The 25,554-nt window shown below is 37.6% G+C and overlaps 1 protein-coding gene across 1 annotated transcript in view; it reads left to right on the top strand.

The window, feature by feature from the left end:
* Nucleotides 1-896: 896 nt before the first annotated feature.
* USH2A (usherin) overlaps nt 897-25,554 on the top strand; it is a 676,781-nt gene continuing 652,123 nt past the window's right edge. Inside the window, exons 1-2 of the mRNA XM_040636016.1 lie at nt 897-1,433; nt 5,007-5,172. Coding sequence (XP_040491950.1) covers nt 949-1,433; nt 5,007-5,172 — 651 coding nt within the window. The 5' untranslated portion in view covers nt 897-948. The remainder of the gene's footprint in view (nt 1,434-5,006; nt 5,173-25,554) is intronic.

Raw genomic sequence — 25,554 nt, forward strand, 5'->3', positions numbered from 1 at the left:
GGCCTATTTGCTGAGAATAACCCCGGGGGTTACCGCAGCGTTGCCAGGCAACGAGGGACAGCGGTCCTGTGAAGAGCCATTTGTCACACTGAGGGGACTGGTTGAAATGCAATAAAGAAATGGTAATTCAGCTTATTTATCAATACAATTACTTACACAGTATTAGGGGTCCATATTTAACCTACAGATACATAGTCATATGAGGAAACACGAACACAAACGTTTGCTAAATACTACGGCATAGGACAGACAGATGGTGTTGGGTTTCTAATCAGCTTTACTGGGAGCTTAAAGTTGCTGCACATGCTGGGATGGGGGAAAGGCCCAAAGTGCTTTGCCAGCTTTATTTCGGACATCTGTAAGTTAGCTGTGTGCTACCACACAAGGTGTATGGGTAAAGAAAATCTATGCGATTCTTTCCCTTGTGAAGCAGCTAATTCCCTGGGGTAGATAGTAATCTGAAATTACTACGTAGTGAAATATAGGCACAGAAATATATATGTATCTGTGTGTAACTATATATATAAAAGTGGCTGTCCTGTGGACTCTTAAGGGTCTGATCTGCCCCACAAAATGAAGATAGTTACCAAAAGAAGAAATAGTTTCCTCTAGACAATGTACTTCAAAACGTTTTTTCTTTGAGAAGTTCAATGATGTTTCTGGTCAGGGGCTCAAAGTCCTCAGGCCTGGGATGAACTTAAATTTTAAAGATGTAGCAGCTTTTCCTTGACACTTTGTTTTTGCTCCCCAGACACCAGCTGCTACTCATGTCTTGGCCGTTGCTAAGAGGGTCTCTGGCATCACCTCCGCGTGAACACGTGTCTGCGGTTTCCCGGAAATGGAGTATCGCACTGTTGCTTGAAGCTTCAAAGTGTGGCTGGCGAGCGGCACTGGCCCTGTTATTTATTTAGGACGGCTTCAGCGGGAGGAGCATGCTTTTGTGTAAACATGCATTGCCTGGCTCTTTCACGGGGCTTCCGCTTCTTGACCCACGTCGCAGAAACCTTGATCTTTGCGTATTTCGCTGCCATCTCCTTGGCTGACTCGCAGGGTCTTTTCCCAAGGCTGGAGAATGTGGGAGCTTTCAAGAATGTTTCACTTGTGCCAACCGAAGCGACGTGTGGACTCCCAGACCGAAGCACTTTTTGTCACAGCCCTGCTGCCGCCGCGGGTCTCGAATTCTGCACCCAGCGGCTTTGCATTCAGGATTGCCCCTATAGATCTTCAGCTCCCGTCTACACTGCCCTGTTCTCCGCAGGCCTCGGGAGCTGCATCGCAGTAGACAAGCATGATCTGTGTCCCATCTGCCAGAGCAATTCCACAAGTTTTATTTTTGGAAATCGCAAGAATTGCTCTTCTTCTCCTCCTTCTCCGAGGCTGGCGGCATCGTTTACTTTAGCCGTGTGGTTGAAACCTGAGCGGGAAGGTGTAATGTAAGTAGCAGAGTGAGTGTAAGTTTTCCTAGGGTCCTAGACGATCCATAGTAGTGAAGATTACTGCAGCATGAATTCTGAACTAGAAATGAAGGCTAACACTGGAATCCATGCAACTGAAGATCAACTTCTGTGGTAGTCTTCCTATCCAGGTTTACATTCCAAACTTTCCCCCCTAAATTTAGAATTTTTTCTTTTTCATGGATGAAGTGAGCCCTCAAAAAAGAATATGTTAAAATAGTTTCATTGCAGGCAGATCTGTTTCTGAGTGTCATTTATTTTCTAACCATTGAGCGCAAACTTTGGTCTTAGCCTTCAGAGGCTCAGCCAGGCTCAGTGTGAGTTTTAAGGCGTAGGGGCTAGTAGTACAAATAATTGATATTTTCTGAGTTCTGATCTAGGTTTTTATAAACAACCAGTTCCTGCCGGAGGATAAAATTTTCATCAGGCAGATAGCTCTCCAAGGGCTTAGGACTGTGTTTTATTCAGCCTTATTTTCCCAGGAAGAGATGTTTGACTCCTGGAAGATGCCCAATCATATGAGTTGAATAAATGAATAATCCTCTAACTCTGAAAAGATAACAGCTTTTGGCCCTTTACCTTGTGGTCTTTCTGTTGGGAAATACATAGGTAAGCATCAAAGATTCCCAAAAGCTTTTACGCCATCGATCACAGTGGAAATGCCTTTGGTGAGCTGGGACTGGGGTTTCCTTAACTTTTTTTTTGTCGTTGTTAGTCTATTTAATCATCTGTTTTTCATTCTGTAATAGTTTCTAAAACCGACCTCTCGTGTGTTTTCCCTAAGTGTTTAGAGCCAATCTGGAGATTTGAATGAGTAAGGAAGTTTTGAGGCATTTTTTGCTTATCTTTTGTCTTCCTGTAGGCTTTTAGCTCTTCCCCTTCTGACAGTTTCTTTGTTTGAGAGTGTTGGTCAAATATCTACAAATTTGTGAGACAAACCAGAAAAGTCTTATAATCTCATAAGTAAATATGAATTAAATGTCTTTGGTGTTTAGATTTAATTTGCCAAGTGAAAGTTGGCATTTTTCTTCATGTGGAGTGAAAATGATCACAAACCATTATCTCTATTTCTGTATCTCCCCTAAAAGCAAATCTTTTTTTTCTTTTTCTTTTTTTTTTTTACTATTTGAAATGTCAGTAAATCCAGCCTACTCAGTTTATGTAAAGAGCATCCAAAGAGTCTTAAAAAATTGTCTGTTGACAAATATGGCTAGGAAAAATTATTTTTTCCCTAAGTTTTTTTTTCCATGGGATAAGTCTCTACCAAATTCTTCTTCTATTGGTATCATTTTGTATAAATAAGACAGAGGGTATTGATGGAGGCAGTGGTACATGGTTTACGGTCTAGCGAGTTCTATGCATCAAGGTCGTTTCCATTCTCAAAACTAAAATAACTATGGGAATTGGGGGAATTTCGGGGTGTTTGCACTAGATAAGTAAAACAAACAAAGCATGGATTATCCAATTATTGTTTATCCAGGAGCAGAATAAATCCAGTTCCTAAATATTTTGCTACCTGCCTTCCTCTCACATTCATTATCTACCAAAGCTAGTATGTTTACAAGCAAACAAAATAGCAAGGAAGATAATCAATAACATATTAAGAAATGCATTTTCAGTAAGCTTGGGAAAATAAGCCTGCATTTGGCAAATACATTCTTGAGTAATGGTCAAATTTTAACTTGTTGATTTAAACTCAAGAAAAATGAGTAGAAGCAAACTCTTCTTAGGTTGTTTGAGACCTGGAGACCAGGAGGCAGGGGGTCAAGAGACAGCTCTTTCATCCCAGTGATTTAAAAATATCCACCCACTGGAGGGTTAAAAAAAAAGTAGAATTTCTATAAAGCCATATTTTTTACTTCATATAAAAAATTTATGTCAACTAAACCTATTTGCCTGTGTTAAAAATATCCTTGTTCTCATAACTTTATCACCAAAAAATGTACAAAATATAGAACAGTGAAATAGTAGCTATTAAGTGTTCTCCGATCTTATTTTCACCTCTCGACTCCAGGAAAGAATACATGCAAGTGAGAAGGAATAATTAGTGGAAAATCTGACCTTCAAGGGAAGTTTTAAAACTCTTTAGCAATCGTTCTTGGTTGGCCCCACTTACCTTTGTTTCTTTGACGCTTCCTCTTCTCGATCTGGTCTTTGACTCGTTGGTTTTTGGGGGTCTGCTATATGCCTGGTTCTGCTGTTCTCAGAAAACTCCTGAGCTAACGGGAAGACAGATGAATCGTGTGTTCACTGAATACCAAGGAAGGTCGCTTAAGCAACCCTGAGCCAGAGAGAAGGTTCCAGGATCAGGCATAGTCCTGGAGATGCCTGAGCTGAGTAGGAGGCAACTGGGTGAAGAAAGGGACCCAGACTCCTCCAGTACCTGATGAAGTTCTCCTCCCTGGGAGGCGCCATCTTGTTGAGTTCTTGTCTGTGACATTCAGTTTGAGGAGTATCTTTAAGAGCTAGTTATTTGGGGAGATGTTAATGGCTAATGTCAGAGATATTTGTCTTTAAGTAGCAGGTCTTTGGGAATAATCCACTCAGGAGGCTACTAGCAAGCATTCATCATACTCTCCTGCTAAGAAGTTGACTTGCTGAGTTGAAATGTGGAGAGGAATGAGTCTTCGGTTCATATCTGTTTCTGCTCGGTACAGAGTGGCCCAAAATATGCAATCATATAATCAACATAAGATAATTTATGCGAAACATCAATTAACATAGAAAATAAACATTTATATAAACACCATTTGTCGATTTAAAGGCATGAGAAAAGTGTGCCACTATGATGAGACTAGAAGTGATTTTTAAAAAATAATTTGGTAATTGGCCTGACCTAAGACCTAGAAAATCTTTCTGAATGTTCTTCTACTTGATCAAAATATTAGTTCACTGTGGTTTTTAGAAGACCGTACGACCTTTCATCCAAGATCATTAACGTCCTCTCAGTGCCTCAGTTGGGCCGTGTGGCCATGGAGAGCTCTTACAGACACTGGCTTTGGCTTCTGGCCCGTTGATGAGGAAGTAAGTAGAGACTGCAGTTGTCCATTCTCCATTTCATCATCATCAATAGAGCAATTCTGACTTCAGGGCTAGCGCTTTAGAGTCTTCTATGGACACTAAATTCTCTTTACATTAAAAAAAAAAAAAAAGAAAAAAAAAGATTTGTGCCGATGATTCAATCCCCAAGCGGGATGTAGTGTCTTGTGCCGCTTCCTATAAAAGAAATAGCAGGAGACTAATGAGCCAACAGGCTAAATGTTGGTTTTGCTGGATGACTCAACCACTTTCGTTTCCATCATGAATCTCTCATAAAGGGTGTTGAGGTTCTGGGGAATTTACTGTAAATAAGAATTCTATTTTTTATTGCAATAAAAGGGCTTCTTAATTGGAGTAAAACTTGCTCTGAATATAATGGCATTCAGGCCTTATTCACCAGGCGCCCCTCTGAGTAGAGTTTGGGGTTATTTTCACACCGCTGTAACTGCACAATGCCTTAGCATGTCTTTTGGTAGGATGCTGACCTTTTCTCTCTCCTGGTTGCTTCCTAAGGTGTGTTATAGAAAAGACGGCGGATGGGCAGATTGTGTTCAAACTTACAATATCCGAGAAAGAGACCATGTTTTATTATCGCACAGTAAATGGTTTGCAGCCTCCAATAAAAGTAATGACACTGGGGAGAATTCTTGTGAAGAAATGGATTCATCTTAGTGTGCAGGTGAGTAAAATAAAAAATATTTAACATTTGGTTAAACACAAGGATCCGTCTTCCTTTCTTTCCTTTAAATGGCGTCTTCCCACAAGGTCTGAAGCAGTTCTTTTAGATTTCATTTATGTGTAAACGACAACTAAAGAAAAATAACATTTAAATGACCTAGTGATGTATCTCTGATATTCCAGCGTTTGCCCTCAAAATTGCTGTGAAAACTCCCACCAAAGCTTGGGACAATGCTGTTTGGGATAATAACATCCTCAGGAAATTTTTGTTTTATTTGGTTTATTTTGTTAAAAGATGTGGCAGGACTCTTTCAGTGGCTGGTACAGATTTTACTAGTTACGGTAGCATTACCCCCCCTCCCCCCGGCCTGGTTTTTACAGCTGTCTCTCGCAGATTGCATCTGATGATGTGAATAAAATTTGGCTGTTGCATTAAAATGCTGACCTTAGAACTAATGAACTTTACACTTCAAACACTCAAAAAGTGTTATATGATTACTTTAGTTGTCAGCCAGTTTGTTTTAGCCTTAGAAGCTGTTAAAGGCCGAGATAACTGTGAGAAATCTGGTATTTTACAGTTCCCGGGAATGGAGATGGAGTTTATCCTTTCTTCTCTTCAGGGTCCTAGAATGGCCCAATGTAGCCGAAAGTCACTACCCTTGGCTTTCATACCAGAGGTCCAGTGTACGACAGTCCCCATCCCATGTGCTCACAGGAATGGCCAAATAGGGGTTCATGCAGACCCCATTCACGCTAGAGGACAACTGTGCCCTCATTCTCGTTACGAAAATAATTTCATATTGTTTTTGGAATTTGAAGCGGTTTGGAAGTAGACTTCTTTTGAGGGCCTTGAGAATTTTATCTGAGTTTCAAAGTTTATTTCAGCACAGATATCATTCTTGAGGATTTCAGTACACTTTGTACATATCCTTGCTTTGCCTGATTATAACTGAAATTCTGCCATGTCTTTGCATAGTAGTACATTCAAAGCCTTAGGAAGAAGATTTAAAATATGAATGCAGAGAGGTAACGATGACTGATTTCTATAGGAAGGTATATCCAATCAGTGTGTTTTGCCTTATCTACTCAACTTTTACTTAGGATATGAGTTTGTCAAATGCAGTTAGCAGTGAGCGGCATTTCCATAGCACTAGGTTTGAAAGGAGCTACCAAAGGGTAAGTCGTGTCTGGTTTTAAGGCCCTGTGTATAGCACACGATGGGTTCAACCTGGTTGTGCTTACCTCTCATTGTCCAGTAGTTACAGATAGGGGACTAATTTGTTCGGTATCTTGAAATTGTCCATCCCATCCACTGATCAGTGCAGCAGAGTTAGGTTATACTGTTAAAACTATGGAACTAGAAACTGTTGAAGAAAGGGAATCTGCAGACGATGTCACATAGATAATGTTTGTTGCATATTTTTGTATCAACAGGGATGAAAAAATGGTTTTTACTTCTCTTTATGTCGCCTTATCTGTGAAACGGTGCCGTGTTTTGGCAGGCAGCAGTAGTACATTAAAAGCTTTGCAAAAGAAAGTTTAAAATCCAAATGTGAAAAGGTAACCATGACTGAATTACTCTCCTGGGAGTAAAATGCTCTTAGAGTGCCTATTGAAATCAGCATTATCATTTCAGTACATGTCAAATATGAGTCCTTTCCTAGTTTAGGCAAAAATTTCTTTATAAATCTTTAAATCTTTCCCTTCTTTCAAGGAAAGGTTAAAGTACTTATGATTTAATGAGGCTGCTTTATTTCATATCTGTTGGACTATCAAGAGAAAACTTGTCCTTTCCAATTTGTGTACTACTTCTTAAAATTTATTTTTACATAACTTTTTCTCCATTCTCCATTTTAAGTTAAAATGATGGAGCAGTCCTAAAACATGAGAAAAACCGTACAGATCTGTCATTTGTTCACCTCGCATGTCTTGGTGCATTTGGGGACAACCCAGCATTATGAAAATCTGGATTCAGTCAAAGGAAAGTTAGTGATTATTTATTCTAAATTGGAGATCTGCATTCCTTTAAATTGGACACCAGTCTGAATACATTGAAGATACTATGAAATTTATAATAATTCATTTTATAGATGTTTTAAAAGGAATATGCTCATCCTTTAAAGGTTTCTATAAAGTAGAGGGGAGGACAAGAAATCAGATGTATGGGTAATTTATTCAGGTAATGCTACTCTGTAGTCTTAACAAAACCATTTGACTTAGTTTCCTTACATATGTAAAAAGAGATTTGGACTAGTGACAAAAGGAGGCTTCCTTGAATTCCTTCTGAATTCACATAAAGTAAATGGAGTGTGTTCAGAAATCTCGAGTTTTGTAGGTTTGTCTAGATGGTAAGTGACAGAGCCAGCTCTGTGAACTGACCATCAGGATTGTGTTTTTTTCTGCTTCTCCATGCTGTCTGGGATTCATACAGAAACACTTTTGGTAGATTTTCTTGCCAAGATTGGGAGAAATGAGGCTTGTAACTCTTTGACTGCATAACTGCAAAGAATATATTTTAATATAAATGCAACTTACTGTTGCATTATTATATAGTACATCAAATTCTGTTTACTTTGGGGATTAGAGACTTCCATCATGCTGGGCATAGGATGGAACACATAACCGATAAGCTGGTTTAGTCTCATTTCAAAGTGCAAGTCTAATTAATGTGTATGCATATTTTTATTCATTCTTCAATATGGCCACAAATCAATGAATATATATGGGGTGTGCATGCGTGTGTGTGTGTGTGTGTGTGTGTGTAAAAATAAAACATACACCTTTACTCATAAAATTGGCTCAGAAACCAGAATTTAGCTTACAAAGGGCTAGTGACATAAAATTAATTAACAGATCTGACCTTACACCTTACCACAGACAGTTCACTCGGTATCAGCTTTCCATCAGCAAAATCAGAATTTTAATTTCCCAAATTCAGAAAAAAGAAATGAATTTTAAATAATTAAATCCCTGGGCAAAAAAGATGCCAGGAAGAGCCAGACATACTGAACAACGGAGGTCTAGTTTCTTAAACAAAAGATGCCCGACGTTATAGTAATGGATCTAACAGCTTTTATTCAAGAACTAGCATTTTGAAGCTTCAACCTGTTGGAAAATGATTAGTTTTTAAATTAATATTCATTCAGGGACTTGAATCTGACACGATTGCCAATTTAAATTTCACTTTGGGGTTTAATATATTGGCTATTTCAAATTATATCAAGCTGAAATTCGTTATGTCATATTTTTTGTACTAAAACTGGAAAAAATCAATTCAGACTTTTTATTATCAAATGGGGAACACTGATAACATTAGCAGATTTTTTAAAGCTTCGTTTTCATATTGAATCAGCGCGTGCTTATAGTTATTGTAAGAGATCTCTTTTGATTTTCTTTCTTAAAAAATGTTTTGAAATACGTAAAAGAGTTTTACTTTAGTGGTTTGTTGTGGGTCAGGAGGTAGAACAACTTGGAAGCTTTTTCACATTTCCCAGCCTATCATTTAAAAGTCAAAGCTCAGACTTTCTTATGGAACTACTGTTTTCCCTTAAGCACTTCTACACATTTTATAGGACAAAGAGGATGAAAGAATCATTAGTATAGTAACCCATGTAGTAATTATGCTGAAATACAGTAAAACAATTTATAATTTAAACTGATGAAATAGTACAACCGTGGAAGCAAGATATGGGTTAGCAGTAGGGTTGCATGCATTTTCTATGCTCTTTTGAAGGCTCCTTGATACACGGACAGTTCAAGAGCCAACGATGGTTCTAGCCATGGTGAAAAAGTGCAGCTCTAATCTAATACAATGAAGGAAAGAATGCATGGTAAATCAAGTTTTAGGAATCAATAGATGAAGAATAAGGATTTCATCATCACAGTTTGTTCATGAAATATGTTCTTTTGATTTATGTATTCAATCTAAAAAAGGAAAACTATTGATAGTTCTGGAGAAAAAGAAAATGCAATTTAACCAACACTTGCTGGAATAGATCAACCAAGTCTCTCAATTAATCTCTGGGGTATATGCCCATGTGCGTAGTTTATCAAGGTGTTCCATGTCTCTGTTGATTGAGGGAACATAGAATGTCCATGCAACCTGATGGAAGCCTCCTTCAGTTCAGTAAGCTCTGTGTGCTGGGATTCTCATGGGAACACCACCTCAACTCTCACTTTAGGAGAATCCCAGCCCATATTGTTTAATACTTCCCATTGCCTTTAATTGTGACTATTGATATGTATGGGTGCAGGTGTCAAACATTGTGCAAAGTCTTCTGTTTGAATCCAGCCACTGAATGTCTGTCACCTGAGTTAGTTGACTAGTTTTGGTTATTGAGAACTAACTAAATATCAGTAGAATTTACCAAATTATATTTCAGAATTAGTTAAAAATGCTGATAATCGTAGTTGTCATTATGTATTATGTATCAGCTGCACTGATTATGTAGACTGTATTAAACATGGTATATGCTTAAATTTCAAATGCTAGTAATAGTTCTGTGTCATTGGCTTATCTCCATTTCAGAGATGAGAAAAATGAGCCTTAGGGTACGTTAAGCCTAAGATTTACAACCTAGATTTACAGTCTCCAGTTTTTCTGAACTTAAGCTAAACAACAACAACAACAATAATAGTAATGATAATAAATTGCCATGAACCTAGGTCACTATGATGATCTAAGGAGTAAGGTTATTTGAATCCCCCCTTAACCAAAGGAACAAGAACTGAAGACATATCTGTAAAATAAACATAAATTATTTTTCTGTTTGTACATATTTGTAATATAAATATTTGTAATGCTTCCCATATTGGCATGATTTGTACAAATAATTAAAATCAATATATTTTACAACTATATCCTCACTGAGACAATGGTTTAAATGGACAACGGAGTGTAATTTTAGATAAACTTCTGGCTCAATATGTCTCTGGTTTATGGCAGTCAGGAATGGAACTACTGTAGTGGATTAAAGAAAGAATATCTCACTTAACCTGTCCTGATCACCGGATCCATGGTGTACAGAACCAAGGCATGTTATGATACAGTAGAAGTAAGAGGAGGTTTCTTCCCACTTGATGATGGAGAGAGGTAAAACCATCCAAATAAAAATTATTCACTGTGCATTTTTGCACATGTCTTTCAAATACAATATTTAGTCAGAAGGCAAGGCTTTAACTTTTGACATTTTACTTAAATTGTGCAACCCTCAGGAAAATCAGGTAACTCCTTGAAGTGTTAGATACCTGTCACAAATATGGACCAAAGATAAACCCAGCTTATTTGATTTTCACCGTAAATGTGATGTGTAAAGACAATAATGTCTGATAAACCACTTTATAGTCTGCTATAATGGGGCTTACAGTCTATTAGAAAAGGACAATCAAAGAATCACACCAACGAGAGCAAAATTATAACTGTGATATGTGCTATGGGATCGTAATAAGGACATCACTGAAGTCAACGAAGGCTTCTTGAAGACATTGTACTAGACATGTGTATTAGTTTTCTAGGCCTGTCCTGAAAAAAAAGTCACCAACTGGGTAGCTTAAAACAACAGAAATGTGTTCTTATACAGTTCTTGAGGCTAGAAATTTGAAATTAAGGTGTCCACAATGCCTTGTTCCCTCTGTCTCTGAAAACTGTAGAAGAGTATCTGTCTTTGCTTCTGGCTTCTGGTGTTTGCTGGCAATCCTTAGCTTTTAGACGCCTCACACCAAATCCCTGCCTCCACTATCACATGGCTGTCTTCTCCTCTGGTGTGTCACTGTCTTCTCTCCCTATAAAGTCATATATTGGATTAGGACCCACCCTAACTCAGCATGACTTCATTTTAACGGATTGCATCTGGGAAGACCCTATTTCCAAATGAGGTCCTATTTATAAGCATCAAGGATTGACTTCATCTCTGTGGGGGACACAATTTGGTGGGTAACAAAATGTATTCGGTAGAACGCATAGGATCCGACTAGGCAAAGAGAGGGGAGAAGGACGTTCTATACACATATAGCAAATAGTGCAAACACCCTTTGATAAGAGAGAGTATGTTGCATGGGAGAAACAAAAAGGCCAGTGTGGGTAGAAGGCAGCAAAGTAGAACAACGTGTACAATAAGCCAGAGGGGTTGAAAGAAGCTATATTTAAAAGAACATCGTTGACCATGTTAAAATGTTTTCAGTGGGACTTTATTGAAATGTTTTAGGTAGAGAACAGGTGATGGGGGAGGAAGGAGAAGGAGGGAAAAATTTATGATCTAAGTAGATGATCTTTTCATAAAAACCCCTTTGGTTCCATTGAAGGAGAACAGTTTGCAGGAGGACAAGATTACAGGGTTGTTAGGTTGTGCTCATGTTTCCCAGTGAGATATAAGTACACTTTGAACTATAAAGATGAAAGCAGATATGTAGAGAACTGGTCACGTTTGAGAGCTGTTTGGAAATTTAAAACAAAGGACTTGCTGATGGAAGAAATTGGAGGTTAAGGGAAGAGAGGTGATAAATCCCAGATTCCTGGCTTGGACAATGGCATGGATAAGTTTCATTTGCTTAAATAAAAACACTAGAAGAGAATAAGGTTGGTTTTTTTTTTTTTAAGATTTTGTTTATTCATTTGAGAGAGAGAGAGCACACAAGCAGGGGGAGAGGGAGAAGCAGACTCCCTTGATCCCAGGACCTGGAGGTCATGACCTGAGCTGAAGGCAGATGCCTAACCATCTGAGCCACCCAGGCACGTGAAAATCAAATTTTTGATATTTGGCACATATGAACTAGAATTCAGCTCAGGGCAATAATTCTCAACTATAGAAATCACTAGCATCACAGAAACTAAAAACTATTGTGATGCTTACACTCCATTATGTCTTCATTAGTCTGGGGTGAGGGCCAAGCATTATCTCTTCTTCCTTTCCCCAGACCGGAAATGATCATCTCCAATTTAGGTATGTCAGGAAACATGAATAAAGAAGGTAGGATGTGAGTTAACTCTTGAAGCTAGGTAGGATTTAAGTAGGTGGAGAAGAAGAGGAAGGGAAAATTCAGTACATCTAAAACAGGGCAACAATGCCTGGGAGGTGAAAATAGCAAAAATTTCCAGTAAGAGTGGGGGTCTGAGTTTCTTAGAAAGAAATACATCATGTCTTAAATGAAAAAGGCTGAAAAAAAACCCAATAGCTTAGAGGTTTACATAGAGCTATGGAGTTTAGTTTTTTCCCTCCTGACCAGCAACCCATTTTTTCCCCACCTGTTCCTAATCCAATCTATTTGGTACCAGCTATAAGCCATTAGTATATAAACAATGCATACACACACACACACACACACACACACACACACACACACACACAGATTAGCTAATATGAGCAGAAAATCATCACGCATCACATTATAATGTTTACCTTTTACAAATCTGAATGTTATCAGTCTAATATTTCACAGCAAAAATTTAAGCTCGTTAGGACCTTTCCTATGGAAACACCTCCAATCAAGTTCTAAAGCAAGCCGTGAGTAAATAAATGTTTAAATTTAGAAAATGGTATTTGAAGAAGTTAGCAATTTTTCTTGCTTGAAAATGGTTGATTCTCAGCCAACAGAGCCAATAGCTATAAATATATAGCCAATAGCTATCAAGTACAAAAGGAAAATATATACAAATATTATAGTACACATTTACATATACTACTAAAATTGAAAAATGCTATAAAAAGAAGAGTATTTTCCAATGTCTACTTATTTGTCTTCAACAATCTCTAGTCTTGAAAATGCCACTATGGTAATTCTGTAAAATTTGATGGTAGTGCTTTTTAAAACCTATATTATTTAATGGAATTGTCATTTATATTATATCACTTTCATCTAAAAGCCAAATATAATAAGATGGATAATTTGTGCTTTTTTTTGAGGATAGGCATTCTTGTGCCCACAGGGCTAACTGATGCCTTCAGTTATACATGAACAATTACCACTAAAAGTCAGAAAGAACAGTGTGCATATAACCTAGGGCAGAATTTGGCCTATGGTATGTATCACTTGGTAATGGAATGGAGAGTATGACTTTATTTAAACATGGACTTCAATAGTTTTATTTTCCCATACTGTTTCCCTTGGTATTTCTCTCTCTCAAATATAACATTCAAGTGTTCCAAGCAGCTGCATTGCTCTGGATACATAATAAAGGCATATGTTTAAGATACCAGTTTAGATATCTATAAACCAAAAAAAGAATAGTTAAAGTTAAAACAAATTAAGAGAACTTTTCCAAGAATGGAAAAGCTTTAATAGGTTTTTTTAACCCTCTAATTAACTACAGCAGTGAAAAAAAATGCTGATATTTATAAATTATATAATTGTATACATTATATTATATAATTGTATATTATAAGCGCTTATGTCAGAAAAAGTGATCTCATTCTACTTTCCAAAAATTACATGAAATAATCCCTTAAAAATTGAGTTGCATATTCTACAGGTAGAAAAATAATTGGATCAATTTTGTTCATGTTTAGTGTTCATGGTTCTCAATCTGGGGAGGGCGAAAAGAATGAAAAAATCAGGGGTAAGTGACAGAAGGCATTTGTGTTGCTGTGGGAAGGATGAGAATAGGGAGAGCTCAGCCTACGTCAATTTCACTGTGGTAGAGATTGACCAAGAAAGTTTAGATTATGAACATATAGTATGTAACTTTATGTTGTTTGTTTTCTGGGATGCAAATCTTATCCTAATTGGACCAAATCTGTCATATGTAGCCATTTTGGGGGTGTTGGCACTAAGGCATTTATAGAAAGGAGTTCGTTTCCTTTCTAATGGCCAGTGGATGTACATGCTTCCCACTTGTCCCTGTCATCACCACCCTAAATGTATGGAGCATCATCTCACATTGCCTGGTTGCTGATGGGTGGGTTTGAAGTTTAGCTTCCCCTTCAATACCTTCCCAGTGAATGTGAGCCACCTACTGGCACTGTACTGTTGTTTCTGAGGGGCGATGTATTCTGAAATGCCCACTGAGCCTCACTGCCCCCAGGAAGGGGAAAGCACATCACTGACTCACAGCACTTTGTGGCTGGGGGGTAGGAGTGGAAACTGAGCTTCCTGCTCATCCCTGTTGACACCAAGGGAAGGACAAGTAGACGTTCAGTAATGCCCTCTAATAGCATCTCATTGATGCCAGGTGTAAATGGAAGCCCAACTTCCCACAGGGTCCAGTTTATAAGGAAGGGAAGAGGGCAGTGGAATACTGGCTAATCCTACCTCATACCACATACTTCAATCTCATTAATTCCAATGGTGATAGAGGCTCAGCTCCCCACCAGTCCCTGCTTACCTCATGGAGGTGGGGTGGAAACCTGAGTATAGACCAGCCCTGATATATAACACTGCATTCATTCTCTTTGCTGTGAAGTGGGTTGGAGGTTCAGCTCTCAACTGGACTCCCCTGACACCAGTGATTGGGGAAAATAAAGTACTGAACAGCCCTGATGCGTACTTCCTTGTTCAGTCATACTGATGCTGGGCAAGTATAAAGGTCTAGTTCCCGATGCGCCCTGACAACACTGGGAGGAAGTGGAGTGCTGACTTGCCCTGCCTTGTACCACCTCCTATGTCTTGTTGCTGTCAGATTGGGGGTGGAGGGAGAGGCTCAGCATCTTGCTGGGCTGGTGAAGAGTTGGGGTATGGCCTTGTTTAGCCAGATGGGGGAAGGCAGATCAGCTCTCTGCTCACCCTGACAACACTTCTTTGGAGGGAGAGTCAGAGTGCTACCTCCTTCCATTGAGCAGGGAATAGAAAATAAGCTCTTTACTCAGTTCCATTAAAACTACCCTTACAGTTAAATTGGAGAGTTCCCTGCTTCCACCAAGTGGAGAGTGGAAGATCAGCTCCTTGTTTGGTGTGTCAGCAACACCATGCAGGGGAATTGGAAGATTGCCTGCTTTTGCCAGGAGGACTAGAAGATTCCCACTGTGTGGGGGAATCAGAGTATAGCAGCTGACTTCTGCTGGGTGGGAGGGTGGGATGAAAGTTTAGCCCCCTAATGGGCTCTGCGGGGGGTGGGGGNGTGGGGAGGGGAGAGGTGGACAGTGAGGGAGGGAGAGAAGGAGGGAATAGGGAAGGGAGAGAGGGGAGAGGGGAGGAGGGACTTTCTGTAGGTGTTTGGCTACAATAGGGCAGATATTGCCAGAAAGGGTTCCCTTTCTCATTAAAACATTTTCCCGGCCCTTTATCTAGGAGAAGTAGACTTTTCTTGGAACTTAATTTATCTGTGTCTGTTGATGGTTCTAGGATAGATAGATGCTTCTGGAATGTTCTGCCTAGGATATACGGGTAGTAATAAGAAAATCTTGAGGACTTACTGTCATGTTGTTCCTCCAATCCTGAGATCCCTAAGTGTTTTGTTGCCTTCTTCCCACCTTGAACAGTTGTCCTATACTTGTATGTGGTGTTATGCCCACAGTTTTTTAATTATAGAGAGAGCACGGGGAGGACTAGGGCAACTCCATCTCTGTTAGAAGCAGAAGTCAGTGTTTTCAGTAGGACCTTGCCCTCCATTTTTTAATGCCTATGGTTATAAACTTCATTGTATTTAAAACACATTGGCCAAGATGATGAGAAGTAAGGAAAAGTCTTTTGTAAAATGAGTTGGATATAGGAAGGAAAAAAGAGGGAGAAGATATGCTGCTCAGATATTGCAGAGTCAATTCTGACAAAGCTAGACATGGTCTTGTTTACAAAGAAAAATCTGGTATAAATTGCAGCAGTGTTCAGATGTGCTGGCTAATTGTTAAGTGCTGATGAGAAACCTGGGCATGAGCACTGCAGATTCTTGGAAAATTTTTCAGGAACTATTTGGTCAAAATTGCAGTTAAAAGATAAGGTTGAAATTGTTTCTGAACCAAACATCGGACTGGATGTACGTAAAATAACCACTTAGGCCAACAAGGTGTGTCCCTTATTGCCTGTGATTACTGCAACTCCAGCTGCTGGCAGAGAGCCGTCCCTTTCTTGTGGACAAGTAGAAGATTAATTCTCAATTAGAAATATAGGCTTGATGCAAGGGCAACGTTTAACTTGGCATCAACACATCAACATTTCAGCTAATTTACCTGACCATGAACGCTTCAGGGGAAAGAGAAATTGCTAATGTTTCATATGAAACAGGAGATGGAGCTAGGGGGGAAGTAGTACAATTTGTCCTTTTTTTCTACTTTATTTCAATTAATTTTGGCAGGTTTGTCTTTTTGAAGTAACTTTAGATGTGGAAAAGCTACTTACAAACCCTCAAGACTTGCCTCTTTCTGTGTTACAGTTGCCATCACCTTGCTGTATATTTGATTTGTAAATGGGGGAAAGTAGTCATTAGGATGCAAAATGATTATCATTATTTGCAGATCTCATGACCAGGAGTTTCTTGTGTTAATAGAAGTAGTTTGATGTTCATTTGTACCCTGTGTAACTGGTTCATGTAGTGATTAAAATAATAAGCAATGCTTGATCATGGTTAAAATAAATACCAAGGATAAACTCTTCTATTAATTAGTGAGAGCTTATCCAAATTAGCATCTATAATTATGAGCTGTTGTTAATTTTTGTTGCAGCCTATTAGATATACTGTCCTAAATCATTGACACTTGTGTAAATGAGCATTAATGATAGGTGACTTATTTTATGAATGTACAGTGGATGCTTCCATGGAAAATGTCTACAATGAAATACACATTTTAGATAATATTTCAAATAGAATCATAGAAAATTCATGAGGAATTTTGGATTTAGCATAAAGGAAAAGATTAGGTTTGCTTGTTGAGCCTAATACTAAAAACCAGAACTGTGTCCCTCTGCAGGAAGGTTTTGATTCAACGTTTGCCTGTACTCTGACTCATTTCTGTATGGCTCTGTGTTTCCCTGAGTCACATCGCATGTCTTTCTATTACACACTTTGGATATACTTCTTAAACTGATTCAATCTTATGTGTTTGTATAACAAGTGCCAGTGAAAGTAAAGTTATTGCTTCTTGATATTGAAATATCCACTAGTGTATATGTATATAGCTGTGAAGCGGTTGGCAACAGAGTAAGTGAAATGCCTAGAAATTACCCCAAGTTTGGATTTTGTTTGTATTCACATTTTTATTAGTATAGGTCACATTCTTTTTTATTAATGATTTTATTTATTAGAGAGAGAGCACATGCAGGGCGAGCAGCAGGCAGAGGGAGAGGCGGGTTCCCCACTGAGCAGGGAGCCCAACTTGGGTCTCAGTCCTGGGATCATGACCTGAGCCAAAGGTAGATGCTTAATGGACTGAGCCAACCAGGCGCCCCTATATGTCACATGCTTGAAGAGGTTAATTGCTTTGGGGAAGGATTTCTCAGTCAGCGCTACTGACATTTGGGACAGTTCTCTTTTGTGGGGGTTGTTCTGTGCTCTGTAGGACGTTTAGCAACATCCCTGGCATCTACATACTAGATACATGTAGTCAACGGATAACAGAGTTTTGCAACCTCCAAATATTCCTTTGTGTTACTCTTTTACAGTCACTGCCCCTTTCCCACCCTCCTACACTGTCAACCTCTGATCTGTTTTTTTAGTGTTTTTTTATTATATTATGTTAGTCGCCATACAGTACATCCCTGGTTTCTGATGTAAAGTTCCATGATTCATTAGTTGTGTATAACACCCAGTGCACCATGCAATATGTGCCCTCCTTACTACCCATCACCAGTCTATCCCATTTCCCCACCCCCTCCCCTCTGAAGCCCTCAGTTTGTTTCTCTGAGTCCATAGTCTCTCATGCTTCATTCCCCCTTCTGATTACCCCCCCCTTTCTTTATCCCTGATCTGTTTTCTGAATAAATATCTAGGAGCAAAAATCACTGGCTTGTATGGTATGTGTATGTTTAGATTTATCAGAAATTGCTGCATTTTTCTCTGAAGTTTTTATATCATTTTGTTTTCCCACCAGCAAAATGTAAGATTACAGTTGCATTGCAGCCTAACGAGCACTTGCTTGATATGAGAAAGAAAGCAAGAAAGCGAGCAAGAAAGGAATTAGTAAGAATTCCAGTTTATTTCAGGTTTTCATTCCTGATCTGCAAGAGATCTTCTTTTCCTTTCTTTTATCTATCTTATCCATTCATCCATTTATTTTAGCCATTTTTCTGATAGATATTTATTCATTGGTATCTTACTGTTGTTTTGTTTTGCATTTTCCTGATTATTGATAACATTTATCTGTCCTCCTTCTGTCTTTGTGGTGAGGTATTTGTTCAAATCTTCCCATTTAAAAATACTGTGTTCTTTCTTTTCTTATTGGGGAGCTTCAGTGGCCTTTTATGTATTCTGCATACAAACCCTTTGTTAGTTATTTGTTTTGCAAATATTCCTCCAGCCCTAGGTTGTCTTCTCATTCTTTCAACAGCATCTTTTACAGAGCAGAAATTTTTAATTATCCAGATTTTGACTTCTTTGAACAATCTGTTTGCTTTGGTTCATTCTTCAGAACACTTAGGTAGTTGCTTTTTTGTATTTTATTCAGTTTTTAGTTGTCATTGGCAGGGAGAGATAGGCTGAAGTTGGCTTACTCCATCTTGGTCAGAATCAGAAGACCTGTATTATGCCTATTTAATTTCCAATGTTTTATAAACATTAATCCATTAATAATAATTCTGACTGCCATTTTCCATGTAAGAAAATGAAAACATCAAAATTGATAAGTTTTTTGACCAAAAATAAATAAAAAGCCATGAAGGAAATAACCAGTGTTTTAAAACACCTAGAAAAAAAAAACCTTTAGATATTGAATCCCATTTAGTGTGTTCTGTCAGCTTGTTGTTCTGTCAGTGTGTTGTTTGGCTTATGAACCTTATTGAATTCTTATTAAATTCTTACCTTTGTTTTATATATTCATTTTAGCATTTTTATAAATTGATTAAATTTTCAATGTAAGTATTTGCTGGAAGATAATTTTTTAAAATTATGAAAATAAGATTGTCAAGAAGTTTCTTTTTTTGTTTTGTTTTGTTTTTTTTTTTTTACCATATGCAGGAGAGTCTTTTGTGGCAAAATATTCTTTGGTGACACAATAGTAGGTTACTTAGAGCAAGGCCACAGGATGTTTTATGGAAGATCATGTGTTGAAGTTGGGATTGGCAAATATGTCTTCTGTTACTATATGTAATAGGTTGCAAAGAACCTCTATGGCCATATGCCTGGTAAACAGTCAAATCCTCTTCCTTAAAGCATTTTACCTTCATGAGTATAAAAGAACCTAAATGTCTACTATGTACAAATACTTTTTAAGAGGTCTCGAGGTTACTGAAGATAATGAATCCATGCCCTCTATCCTAAAGAAGGAGAATAGAAACAAATCACTGTGAGGTTGACATTTTTGGAAGATCATTTTTGAATAAAATGAGATTTGAAAAGTCATAAAAATTATAGAACTTACATTTTTAGAATACTTAGAAAATAAATAAGAAAAAAGACAAAGCCAAGCAATGCCCTCCAGTATTTTGCTGTAATACTAATTTTTTCTATCCTTTCCTTTTTTTAAACTGAACATTGTATCACAATTTATTTTCATTTAGCTTCATAGTTCAAGGCAGGTCTTGAAGGAGGTAATAGAGATTCCCCAAGAGAAGAACCAGCTTGCTAAAGAAAAGAGATAGCTTGAGAGTTCAGGAAGCTGCTACATTCTGGGTAGATTTATGTGTGTGTGTGTGTGTGTGTGTGTGTGTGTACAATGTAGAAAGTTATACACTTGTCCTTATATCCTATAAAGACTTGTCCTTAACAGTGCAATTTCGCTTAGACTACAAGCTCTTTGAGGGACAGAACAGTAATTATATAACATTTAAAAAATTAAAATATACCAACCCACCCATCTATGTCCATTGGTTCTTGCTGAGTCAAAGGTTTTAAATGTATCATTTTATGAACTACCCAGTGAAGAAAGTACAGATATGGCAATTGAGGCATGGAGTGATTGAGGATATTTAACAGAGGTGAGCAGAGTGTCACAAGCGGTTTGAAGCTCAACACATTTTTCTTGGTTGACAATATGCACAGACAGAAAAAGAATAGATAGAAAGTTTGTTCCCTATAGGATGAAGACCTGGAACAAAAGCAGATGGGCACCGCGGAATCTGCTTGAGAGGTCACAGTGCCCAGGGGGAAACAACTCTCAGCAAACCAGTTAACCTCCCTCACCTTAGTTCTCTTGTTGGTATAATGCAGTGCTTATGCAAACTCAATACATGTCAAAAAAGATCTGCGAGGCATTGTCTAAAATTGACCCTCTGGATTTCTTCATGCATGCCTGGTTATTATTTATTAAGATGTATTGGGGACAAGTCTCAAATGGTAGAAAAGATAAAAGGCGTATCTACGAAGTGAAGAGGTGGGGTTAAGCACAATGCAACAGAAACTCTTATACTAATCCAGGAGGACTTCACCTGTCAATCAAATCTATATTCATTATTTTTTAAAAAAGATTAATAATGGTTTGTTAACTGAGCAAACTGGCAGCTGTTAGAGCAATGCGATGAGATCTTGGGGGCATCTATGACCAGTTGATGACTGACTGACCAATTTCAAAAGATGCTATGAAGGATCATAAAGTTTAGTTCCACGTGTATTTTGATGATAGTTGCATCTATATTTAAAGCTTTCTGTCACTGGAAGCACTCTTGGTGTTGTCAGACTGTCTATTGGACTGGATGAGCTGCAACTTCTTGCAATTGAATGTCAATAAGACCAAAGCAATTTTGGTTGATTCATAGCACCAGCTTAAGCATATTCACTTGCACAGATTACATTTGACAGATAGTTACCTTCAGCTGAACTCTGTGGTTAGAAGCCTGGGCGTACTCTTGACAGTGAGCTTAGAGTTGATGCCTAATGTTTATTTCATATCCTGTTTTTACCTTCCCTAATACTGCATGTGTAAATCTGTATTTAAATATATTCACAGCTGATGTTCTCGTCCGTCCACTTGTTATCTCTGGACAGAATGCTGTAATGATTCCATTTCATTATTTTATTAAAAATAACTTACACTCATCCAGTTTTAATTTCATTAAATCAGATGAGTAATGATAAATTGTAAAGGGTCTCCTTGATGAGCAATTGCAACATGATAGCCAGAAAATTCCCACATGATGGGAGAATTCTAGCATCTTTAACAAACTTAAAATCTGGGAAATTTGGCATGTGATTGTGGATACCAAGAGAACATATCCACACTTTTTTGCCATATCATTATTCCTTTATTTTTCTGTTACTTAGGCCTGTGAGTTCTCTTCAAAGCTTAGGTACGGAAGTATCCATGTTGAGAATATTTGGCTCTTTAAAAGGTGCATATAATTTAAGTAACATATCTACAATATTTCCATTAAACTATAAAATACATAAAATCCAACATACTATAAAGTAAAAAGTTTGCTATCTTTTCTGTATGTTTAGGTTGGGAAAATAATTAAGACTTGGGGATTTTTGTTTGGGAAAGGGTACAATTATGGCAGGAATTTATTCTTCATTATGTTATTCCATTCTCAACTTTTCAGCTAAATTCGTTAAGATTCTGATTGGGAAATTTAAGGGACACATAGATCTAATAATCTGAGCCTAAGTCTCCCGTTCTATACAAATAACACTGCAAAGCTCTGGAATCCCTTTATTTAACGAGGTGAATGGCAGCTGTGTTTGCATCAGCCTCAACCTAGCTTGGAAACAGTGATTGCAAAGCAAACATGTTTTACTCATGCATTTCCATCTTTTCTAGAATCTGCGATTTTAACACATCAAACAATTCAAATTATGTAGTTATACATTTCACACAGAAGAAAAACTGATGCTGAAGTAGGTAAAATATTTTTCAAAATTACTTCCTCCATATTTCCTGGTATACTTTCTCTTTCTTACTCTTTTTAAAAACTGACAGTCAATTTTTTATTTTTCTCTTTTACTGACAGCTAGTAAATGTACTGACAGTTGAGAAGCAAGATGTAAATGTAAGTCACTATTATTTTGTCCACCCGATACCTGAGCATTAGTGGAAATGCTTGGCTATATTTTAAAATAAAAACTAAATCATTCCCAGTGGTTCTGGAGGGAGGATGTATAGAAAAACTGTTCTCTGGTAAATAAAAATGTGTTTGAGGCAAGACTGCAGTGCATTTAGAAATACCATACTTTCCTCATTAGGGATGTGACTAGTATTTGTATTGAAGAAAATAGGCCAATTATTTAAGGTGTGCGTTTACTTTCTGTTCCATTAGTTATAAATCTTGTCAGCATGTAAATCGCTTTTAGAAGCTAATGGAGAGTGTATAATGGAGAAGAGAAAGCAGGTTAAAAACTTAATATCAGATTAAGAATTTGCTCCTGCTTACACACAAGAGTCAAGATCCAAAGTTGTTTTATTATAATTAGAAATATCCCGGTTCGTAAATTTATTCCTTGAAGAAATGCTATGCAAGTAGTTGGATGTGAAGAATTATAATCTATTCGTAGAAGCATGTTGGGTTAACCTGAACCAAGACTTTTATCATAGGAGCATTAATTGCTTACTTCCTTTAAAAAGTCATTTGTCTTTCCTCTATATCATAAATAACAGCTGAGAGTCAAAACACAAGGAGATAAGGAAATGATAATGTTCATTTATTTACAACTTAGGCGGTATTCACCAGATTTTATCTATTTATTTGGTCCCAATATTACGTATGTGGGAATTGGTAGACTGGGAAGACTTGGGGTTTCTATGAAAGCCCTCAGTTTCAAGCTGGTCAGTTCCATCCCAGAACCTTTCTCTCCTTTCACTTACACTAGATGCTCAAGAGAGGGGCCCTCGATTCCTGTTCATTGTTTTATTCTGCTTCTGTTGCTACTTCTTACATGCTTATCCTGGACCTGCAATTATGCGCAGCTTTGGGAAAATTTGCCATATAAAATTAAAATTGATTTGCCTTTAAATACAGTAGTTTCAATATCCCTTTGATTGTTTGAAGAATATCTATTGGGAGACAGGGAAAGACTTGCATAAGATAAGTTGCAAAAGGCAGGAATTTCCTCACAGAAAAAGCAGCAGGAGTTTCCTTGGCACGAGCTTCAGCAAGTGGTGTCAGCAGCTTACAAGTTGCCATTGGACTGTCGAGTGTTACGCAGATAAGTGGTAGCTCTGGCTTGTCCTCCAGTGTCATTCTTTGATTTCTCTCTCTGTTAACATGACATTTGCATTTAGGTCTGACTGAGAACAAGGACCTGTGCAAATGTCTCATGACGTGTAGAAAGCTGCTTTTTTGTTAAAAGGGGTATGTGTTCTTGTTCGCCATGTTCACAATAAAAATTCATCTTCTTTGTCCTATTCCTTTGTGTGTTTGCCATTTCCATTTTAAGTCAAAATATTAGAATCCCAAGGATGGAAACGAATTTTTGAAAAACTACAGAAACAAAGTTAATCGGTTACTGGCAGCAACAACTGAAAAGCAGCACACGCAAAACACACAAAATTAGTGGGTTTTCGGTGAAAGGTAAAATCCTTAAGGAGGAGATCCTTACATTTGCCTTAAAGTGAGCCCTCAGAAAGGGAAAACATTAAAACAATGTCATTGGTAGAAAAAGTATTATTCCTTGCCCCGCAGTGGTTTCATTGACTTCTCCAGTTGGAGACACCTTTTGGACATCCTTGCCTTACGTGAAAGCTGGATTTGTTTTGTTTTTGAGAGAATAATGGTTATACTTACACTCACTGAGTTATATTTACAGAAATTAGTTGTTTTTCACTTTAAATAGCTAGGTAACTGGATCATGGCAGGATGTCGTCAGTCCTGGGCAAGGACTTTTCCCCCCTTTCCAATAATGCTATTCAAGGGGAAGCTAGTTACTCTGTGACATGCTTGATTCTCAGGAGATTTGGACAAAAGAGAAGGTTAGAGGGTCAAGAGAGCCTGATGCTATTCAACGAGATATTTGAGTCGAATTCCCATACCAGAATTTTGCCTCATACCGAATTCAGATGGTGTAATAATGGGGGAAGGGAAGAAAGAGGGCAGGCGGGTTAAAATGTCCTTTCAGGTTAAATGTTAAAATAAGGTCCTTTATTTCTGTCTCTGGTGGCGCAGGGCATTAAAGACCCTGTGATACATTTTGGAAGTGTTGCTTTAAAATAGATTCTAACGTTTGAGGATCTGTAAAGGGTATTATTGAGTACTTAATAGATTCTGTGTTTGCCTACTGAAGTCACTACACAGCCAATATCTACCTCATTAATTTGTAAAGCATTATGGCCCACCTGGAGACTACGTACTATATTAAAACAACTTTTACATCCCAAATCTTTGCCTAATAATTACAAATTGTTTGGCCTTTGAAGAAAATGGTCTAAATCCCACAGTTTTGGTCTTGGATAGTTTAATTTGCATGGAATATTCCATGTGGAAAAATTTGATCTATATTGAAGACTTTTTCAATCCAGTCATCCATATAATACCAAATTGTGAAATGAGGAATAGAAACTAAATTGTTAAAAATGAATCCCGAAGTTTGTTTTGACTGACAAAATGGTAATGTCATTACTCTATAGTCTATTACTTCATAGCTTAGGAAACCCAAATTTAGGTATTATAAATGATAAGTTTTAAACATTTTCCTTTTAACCAAGTTCTTTATCAAGTTGATATTAGGTTTACAGGTATTTCTGATACTTATATTTTTAATTTTTGTCTTTTCTAAATTGTATCCTATTACATCCATAGACATAAAAAATGTATAGCTTCTGGATCCTCTATACCTTGTATTGTTCTCTCCTTTGTACAAAGTAACTCAGTGTTTGTAATGTATCCTCCACTAGACCATAGAAATTTAGGTCAAGGACTCTACCATATTTACTGTTGTTCCCATCAGGGCTTAGCATTATGTCTGAATGTGGTCAAGTCTCAGTAAATATTTTTTGAATGAATGAGTGAGTGAATGAATGGTATCCGGTATTGGAATAAAGAGATTGGAAAACAGGACAATAATACAGATGAGAGGGATTAATCAGTTGAATATGTAGCAGGAGAAAACTAAAGGAAAAACAAAGTTAATAGGAAACTGAGAGGATTTCATTGGTAACCTAGAAATTAGAAGAGCAGTAAAGATGAAAAGCAGTAAAGTTTTGAACAATGTTCTTTACCACATGGCTTGTAAGTAAAAGCTAGGAGGAGGAAAAGAGCCTTCATTAACTTTTGCTTTGTATATTGCAATCCATTTATAACTGTTCCCTTCCCACTTCCCCACCTCTAGTATTTTCAGTTACTTCTGTCTCCAAAACAACCTCTAGAGTGAAAATTGTTTTCTTTCTAAAATACAAATGTGGTTACATACCTCCTTTGTTTAAATAAACTGCATGCTCACTGT

Source organism: Ursus maritimus, unplaced genomic scaffold, assembly GCF_017311325.1.
Source record: "Ursus maritimus isolate PB19 unplaced genomic scaffold, ASM1731132v1 scaffold_2, whole genome shotgun sequence".
Lineage (NCBI taxonomy): Eukaryota > Metazoa > Chordata > Mammalia > Carnivora > Ursidae > Ursus > Ursus maritimus.